General features: G+C 38.4%; 1 protein-coding gene across 1 annotated transcript; it reads left to right on the forward strand.

Annotated features, from left to right (window-relative positions):
• Positions 1 to 1,061: 1,061 nt before the first annotated feature.
• LOC124118942 lies at positions 1,062 to 8,507 on the forward strand. Its single transcript, XM_046481270.2, has 5 exons — positions 1,062 to 1,218; positions 3,166 to 3,201; positions 3,476 to 3,625; positions 4,466 to 4,617; positions 5,532 to 8,507. Exons 1-5 carry the CDS (start codon positions 1,110 to 1,112, stop codon positions 5,634 to 5,636), a joined length of 552 nt encoding a protein of 183 aa, XP_046337226.1. The 5' UTR covers positions 1,062 to 1,109; the 3' UTR covers positions 5,637 to 8,507.
• Positions 8,508 to 8,739: the final 232 nt, after the last annotated feature.

Here is an 8,739-nt window from a genome sequence, read left to right on the forward strand (position 1 = left end):
TATCTCAAGCGGTGGGCGTGGTGCGCGATCAGTGACGCCTAGCAGTAAGTAGTGGCGGAGAGAAAAGTATATCCCAAACGTTTAATGTAACTTGTAATCTAAGAAACACTTTCAATGTTTCACGGTCTACTGCCCTGTCTAGGTCTAGCCGTTGTTATTAGCTTCTTATGTGGAACTGAGACATTGTTTCTGTAATTAGAGTAGTCATTTATTGCAAGGTGATCAAGACAATAAACCTGTGTTAGCAGACAAACAAAGTGGTGTTTGAATGACCTGATTTAAACTGATTTACTGATTAGCTCAAGCATGAACCCTCTTGTAGTGTGTTCTGGTATTTGCACGTCTACATCTACGCGTTTTCATATGGTAGTTTAGCCCTGATGAAGTCACACGCCAGCCGCTCTCTGCTGTATCGACATATAGTGGGATATTTTATGTCCGCTTCAGTCGATCTGGTCGGTTGGAGTCTGTTGCATGTGAGGCGCTGTTTTACCATCTATTCCCTACATGATGATGTCAATGAGTCATTTCTTGAATATAATAAATTCAATTTTTGAAAAATAATAAAAAAATCTAAGTTTATTTAGATATTAATAAATCGATTTAGTGATATCAAGAAATGAATAAGTGATATCACCAATACATTATTTAATATCTTTAAAATAATATAATTACGTTTCAAACTCGAATTTGTGATATCATTAGATATGGTATGATATTCATATATATTTGTATATAACACGATATTATAAAATAGGGAATACATAGTAAAACGGTGTCTTATGATATATTTTAGGAGAAGGAAGCACCAAAATATATCGAAAAATGATTGCACCTTATACGTAATTGCCTGGACTATTTTGTAGAACGATGGTTGTGCGGTCAATGAATTTCCTTCAGCGAACGTCATATATGTCTTTCTTCATTCTCCGTTACGCAACACGATTAAAAAAACTAACACCGTAACCATAATACGACAGATAGTTCCTTTTTCCTAACACAGATCAATTATTTCTAGCGACTTGCAGTTACCTTCCAGTTACCTCCCTTAGCGCACCTGACAACACTTCCGGCGAAGAGACGCTTCAACCTGCTAATCAAGTTATTCGATGAAAATGGCATTTTCTAGTTCTGTATGGATTGTCTTCATTGTGACATGCATGTCAGGTGTCTCGCACGGTGCCAAAGAGATATCTGTGCCAAAGGACATTCCTAAAGGTGCCAACGGGGGTGCTATTTGCAGGAGGGGGACTTCGTTTTGATATCCGTACAGGATCATTCACTATGTGTAGAATTCGATAGTCGACACGCTTCAGTGAACATGATCGTATATGGTCTGTGTGTAGCTAAAACTTCCGCCCGTAACCCCTGCCTCTATTGTTTTTTACAAATCTTAACCCCTGGCTACAAGTATAAACAGATTTATTAAACCGACTTTTTTCAGGACAAATTGTCAAAATTCAAAGCAAATGTCATCTGATGTTTACTGAGAAATTAATATGTTAAATGCTTGACTTCCTCACAGATAATATCTATGTGAAATTTGTGGATAGGACATTTAGGCAAGAAGTAGGCATTCCAAGGGCACCGATTGTGCCCCCTCCTTACTAATCTCTTTTTGCATACACATATTGTATATATGAGTCAGAATCTCTGCTTGGCAAAATCAAAACAAGAGAATACAAATAGCCAGTTTGCTTGAACTGATTGGGTGCAGGCTAAAACGGCACCTCAGCAAAACGTCACTGATTTTTCTGGCGAAAACAGCTACTATGTGTCGGGCGAAAACGGCACCTCTATTTCTAATATGGATAAGAAGGATTCTTGTAGTAATATATATGGTTTATTTACATGGTATATGATGTATGTGATGTATTTACACGGACAGGTAAGAAGTCCTCGGCAATCAGAAAATATGAATAAAAGTTAAAACACAATATTCGTTATGTTACAACATTGCAATTATTCTGAGAATTTATACAATAGCATTATGTAGTTTATTTTATTATTATTAGTACCTCGAAGTCCAATGTCCTCGGCTCTTTGGGGCGCCACAGTTCCCGGGTTCAGTTCGCCATGCGAAAGGCCATTATGAATAATTGTGATCTGACAGCACCATGTTTGGCCTCTTAAATACAGTTTCAGCTTAAATTGAGTAAAAGTACTTAAAACTTCAAAGCGTAAAGTGTTTTCACAATAAGTTAACTGCGCCTACCAATCAGAGTCGGCGAGTCAATTGGAGAAGGGGTCTAATTTCTTACTTGTTCTATGTAAGTTTACTATCATTTATTTGACCAAGGTGTAATAAAATAAGATGACGTTTTGCTGAAGTGCCGTTTTCGCTATAACCCAACTGATTTACCCACCTGAGCAAGACCAGTAAAACCACCTCACCTGTTTCATATTCCGATCCATGCTCAGAGTGAAAAAAATTATACACATGACTGTATGACAAGAGGGTTGACTTCAACTTTCCAATAGTCAACTTTTCCTTTATGTTGAGCAATATTCCAGCAGCCTTTGAGGTACATTTCACAACTTTTGAAGTACAGTTGATCATACTCTTTCTCCCATGATTTCAAAAAGCATATCATATGACTCATGCTCAAAAGTTGTTTAACTGGGGTTACAACATTCAAGACCTTAGCAAAACTTTTTTTTTAAACTATGGTACACATGTGGAGGACATTTCCTAATTTGATGGAGGCGGTCGGGTAGCCTAATGGTTTAAGCGTTCGCTCTTTACCCCGAAGACCCGGGTTCGATTCCGCACATGCACACAATATGTAAAGCTTATTTCTGGTGTCCCCCACCGTGATATTGCTGGAATATTGCTAAAAGCGGCGTAAAACCATACTCACCCACTCCCTCCAAATTTGATGCATCAGTGAAACTTATCCGATGCAATTTCCTATTTTGACATGTACCATTTGACCCCATCTATATTTTTGTGAACAATCGACTTGCCTTTGCATTTGTTTGTAATGGGTGCCATGGATATGCCTAACCTTTCATGAACACCTGGTGTCATCACTATTTGATTGTGATTCATAAACACATGCTTATGATATAGTTGGAGTGATAAATGGACTCTGGTTTTAAGATTTCTTATGATAAAGGAAATGGTTTATTTACTCTGGTATAATTCTCTACTTTTTATTTCAGACATTTACTGTATAGGGTGTGAATACACAGTGAAAGGTAACACATCTTCTTTATGAAACATGTCAATAGCTAAACTATATCATTATAAATAACCAGGAATTACTTTTGTACATCATGAACATTGTATAGATATGTTTTTGATCATTTTATGACAATTCACAATTTTATATCCAAAAGTTCTTACACCACATTGGCAATCACTGACTGGTAGAATGACCATCCTGCACATTCATTTGAATATTTTTTAAACCGATACTTTATCGCAGTAACAGAAGTATGAATGTGATCTATCTGATATTTTGTTTGACAGCTTTGGACAATCTGTTGAAAGTCCGATCAGAATCTGACACACTGGACATTCAAGTGGCCGAAGCCATTGAGGCTGTTTGTGACAAGAATCACTTCAGTGGGGCGGAAGTTTCTGCCGACAGTCTGTTGAAGGCCTGCAAATTTTTAACTGGTGAGAATTTCACAATACATAACATGTACCATTCTATCAAGCTTTGCAGACTTTTAGAAATATTACGGAGAGGGACACCAGAAATGGGCTTTACATATTGTACCCTTTTAAGGGTTCAAAGCCACGCCTTCTGTGTGATGAGCGAACACATCCTTCTAGGCTACCCAAACCAGCCTCGAACCTCGGTATTAAATGGTGATCATCGTTTTTAATTATAATGCTTTACAAATGATATTAGGGCTGGGACGGGTCCAAATTTACTACCCGGGTACCCACCACCCTATTACCCGACCCTACCCGGGTACCCGCTGTAGATATTTAGAGATAGGTACAAACTGTCCGATTTGGAAACGTTTGACCTTAGCTCTGTCAAAATGTTTTCAGATACACGTGTAAGACGATCCACTCATGCATACACTGAAGTTTAATGTATGAAGTTTTATCTTTATTCAAACATATAGAGGTCAGAAGGAATGGATACATTGTCAGAAAGAAATGGGATATTTATTAGTGACTTATAGTATAACCATAGAGTTTTAGATATTTTTTGTCATCAAACAATATATATCACGTGACAAACCACGGGTCCGGGTAGTCCTTTGGGTACCAAGGTCCTACTCAGGACCCACCCAACCCGGGTACCCGATTTACCCGTCCCAGCCCTAAATGATATCATAAATGAGAATGAAATCTGTTGAATGTTTTGTGTATTACATGGAACTTTATCCACAAACTACCTCTTTGACATGTAATCATGCCAATGTTACAACTATCAGATGTGTTATGTGGTTACAGTAACACCTGTTGGATGTGATCAGTTGTCCCTCTGTTGACTTCCAGATACGCATCAAGACATCCTGGAGCCTCTCCTGGTCGGCCACTACAGCCGCACCTACATGGCGACCTACCTCGACCTGTCGCAGCAAGTGTGCATCGACCTCTCCATGGCATGCGTTGACGTTGCCGGCAAAAAAAGATTTCCCAAACATCTGGTAAGTGTTGGTATAATCATCTTCTCATGAATATGGTTCCAAGGTTACTGACATTTCCAAAATGGACTTATTCCACATGAAAGGTTATGCTCACAAGATTGCTACAATTCTCTATTAAGTATTCATGTGTTTGTCTTAAACTTTGTGTACACCTTCTGTGGTAGGAGGCCCTGCTTTGAGAAGGTTGAGGTCAAAGGAAGTTATTGGTTAATGTTAGTATTCAGACTTGTATGAAACTTGGTTATATCATTGGTAGTTTCTGCGTCATGGTGGACGGTCGGGTAGCCTAGGGGTTAAAGTGTTCGCTCGTCACGCCGAAGACCCAGGTTCGATTCTCATCATGGGTACAATGTGTAAGGCCAATTTCTGGTGTCCCCCGTTGTGATATTGCTGGAATATTGCTAAAAGCGGCAGAAAAACATACTCACTCACTCACTCTGAGGCATGGTAACTTCTACAGGTATAGCTTTAAATTTTACACATTCTAACAAATGTTGCTGGCGTTTTATTATGTCAAGGTCATCTTTGATTTTATTGTGAAACATGGTTATATCATTCAGTGCTAGGTTTTACTTGTACAATCGAACGACTGGTAACTATTGGATCTCATGTAGATCATGGTGTGGCATCTGTGAACTGGTATTTTAACGTATTGGGAACTTTCAGGAGATGGTGGTTAATGGGCTTCTTCTGTGTTTGCAAGTAGTTTATGATTGTTTCATGGATAGCTAAATATGTAGTCAGTGTTAAAAGTCTAAGTATTTGAGCGCCCTTGTCATCCCACATCCTTTGATCAAGAAAAACATGTTAGTGACCAAACCTTGGTCAAACAATGATGGAAACATTTTGATCAAATTGTGTAATCATTGGTGTAAATTATCAGTTTACTAATTTTGTGACTGTTGTGATGTCAGGAGTCGGATTTGGAATTTGATCCGGAGATGCAGAGCTTCAAGGTGAAACCAGGACGCAATCTACGTATACCTGAGCCTGTTGAAGCTGGCCGTGAGGACCTGTAACCTGTCTCCCTCCATCAGCTGGCGTCTCAGTGATGCATTCTCAGTGTTCGGAATTAAGCTTGGGAGTCAATGGGTTCTTTCCATAGCCTTAAAGTTAACGGGGGATGATTTGAAGGTACCTCGATTCAAATACTACAGCAGCAAACCTCAGGAGCCCTGGACCACGCTTAATTTCCAACACTACATTCTTATGGTTGTTAGAGAATTTATTAATTTTTACCTGGATGAGGAAATGTTAATATATTGATCTGATTAATTCTGAGGTGAGGATTTCAGCGTTAATCAGACTTTTTATAAACAGTTGTTTGTATCGATATTTTCTTGTAGAACCTGGATGAATACATGACTATTTTTACACCATGTATATAGACAAGCCATTGAAACATTTTGAAACATGAAGTGTCTGTACTTAGACTTGTATACATGATTGTATGTTATAATAAAACAAATCATTATGTCAGTTTAGCCCAAACAAAAAGAGAAAGAAGTCTGTTTTTACCTATATATTGTTTTGTCGAGTTTAAGTCATGGTGAACAAGTCCTTTCAACAGTATTGTGTACAATCAACCTTTCCTTTTTTTCAAAGGACATGAGCTGTTTAAATGCTCCATCGCCTTAATGTATTTGACTGACAATGTATTAGCTGCCTTCAGTTCTTCAGGGTAATGTATCACCATGTTGTCCACATCTGGAATCTGTTTGCAGTGTGAACAGGACTTTTCAGTTAACTGTTATTGTTTGTATTATAATACTCAACTTTAGATAAGGATTCTGAGACATGCTATTTAACAATCTCATTAAAATCAGATTTTAGTTTTCGCTACTGCTAAACAAAGATCTGAGGACATCCCATTACGAGTCACGTCAGACCCACCAATGAAATGACTGACAAGAAATCGACATTAGCCAATCAGAAGGCAGCTTTCTCTAGCTTTATGACACTAGTTTCAAACTGGCAACTACGCTTCGAAACATATTTTGACGTATTCTCGATTAAAACAATTAAAACTGATAAGAACACTCTGGAATGGTTTACAGGTGGCCTAGATTGTATGGGTATAATCATAGAACCTGTAACTGTTGTTCAGAATACCCTCTGTTAAATATTTCATGGTTGCATGGTTAGAAAACACATTCCGACTGTCACTTTCATGATCTGGTAAGCAACGCTATGATTGGTTGGATGAAAGGTCGTTCTGACGTGACCCTTAATGGGATGTCTTCAGATCTTTGTTTAGCGATAGCGAGAACAAAGATCTGATTTTAATGAGATTGTGCTATTTAATTGTACATAAGTCATCAGTTTGATGTGTCATGGGGTACCCAGGTGTATGCTGCCAGGGGATTAGGAAGCAGTGTCAGTTTCTTATGTGTCAGCCCATCCTCAATTGTCCAGTGTGTCTCCATTCCACGTCGATAAACACTCTGGACTCAGTGAACACCATAGCTTCGTTTCAGAAGTGACACCACCATTTTGATGCTCTTGTCGCTAACTTTGCAGAGAATTTCTCTCACATATGAGCTTGAAATGAATAACCAATCACAACGCCTCTTCTCAAAATTCCAATATTTTGGCTTGTGAAAGGTTTTCCTAAAGGAGTAGCTCATGCTTTAAGGTTCCTGGTGGAATACGAGACACGGGGAGTCCGGGTGATTTGGCAGCTTGTGTCAACCAAGAAAGGACAGTGCAATAATTCCAGATCTGTTTTTCATGTTGTCATTTGACCCAGACTCTCAAATACGCTGTGGTGGTGAATTGGTCCAGGATATTTATCGTTATAGAACTGATGTATAAGGCACTTGATAATCAGGGATGGTGTCAACTTATGTGTTTCACTTAATGACTTTGGCATAGAGTACACAATATCAGCACCCCGGACCTGCCACTGGTGGTATTACAGTGTGTTGCAACCTTGAGGAGAGAATCTTGGCCATTGCTTCCAAATACTATCTCATCGAAAACAATACAAGTACTAAGTTTAGACATAAAAGAGTGGTAGATGTGAAATATTGGTGCCAAGCATACACTACCTTGCCAAATAATCATTCATAATCTTTAAGATACACACAAAATGCCATGTCAAACGCCTGTGCTTCTGGTTTTTCTGTTCACTTAATGTCCATCTAAGATAGAAAAACTTGGTGCTTGAGATGATATCTTTTTGTCAGTATCTTAACCTGTATTAATGTCCACCATAAATACTCACAATGTAACAGGACATTTATTCCTGGACATCAATTTGTTATGCTTTGGTGTTAGCATGATACTCTGTTGTTTCTATGCAGCAACCATTACAAGCTGTAACCATGGCAATCTCACTATATCTGTATATATACACCAAACATATAACAGCTGTAACCATCATAATCTCACTATAGCTGTATATATAAGGCTTTACAGCGTACCTGTAACCATGGCAATCTCACTATCTGTATATATACAGCAAACATATAACAGCTGTAACCATCATAATCTCACTATAGCTGTATATATACGGCTTTCCAGCGTACCTGTAACCATGGCAATCTCAATATATCTGTGTACACTCGGCATTCAACACAACTGTAACCACGGCAATCTCACGTTATTTGTATATATACAGCAGCCATTAACAAGCTGTAACCATCGTAATCTCACTATAGCTGTATATAGAAGGCTTTTAAGCCAATCTCATTCAAATCAGATCTTAGTTTTCGGTACCGCTAAATAAAGATCGGAGCACATCCCATAACAGGTCATATCAGAACGACCTTTTGCGAACTTTGACCGACCAATGAAATGACTAACAAGCAATCGACATTAGCCAATCAGGAGGCAGCTTTCTCGAGCTTTGCGACACAAGTTTCAAACTGGTGACTACGCTTCAAAACATATTTTGATGTATTCTTGATTAAAAAATTTAAAACTGATGAAAAGAACATTCTGGAATGGCTTATAGATGGCCTAGATTGTATGGATATAATAAAAAGAAAACTTAACTGTCGTTTGGAATACCCTGTGTTAATTTTTTTCGATTTTGCATGATGAGAAAACACATTCCGTCCATCACTTTCATGATCTGGTAAGCGACGCTCTGATTGGTTAGATGAATGGTCGTTCTGA

Source organism: Haliotis rufescens, unplaced genomic scaffold (assembly GCF_023055435.1).
Source record: "Haliotis rufescens isolate VD_foot unplaced genomic scaffold, xgHalRufe1.0.p SCAF_20, whole genome shotgun sequence".
NCBI classification, from domain to species: domain Eukaryota; kingdom Metazoa; phylum Mollusca; class Gastropoda; order Lepetellida; family Haliotidae; genus Haliotis; species Haliotis rufescens.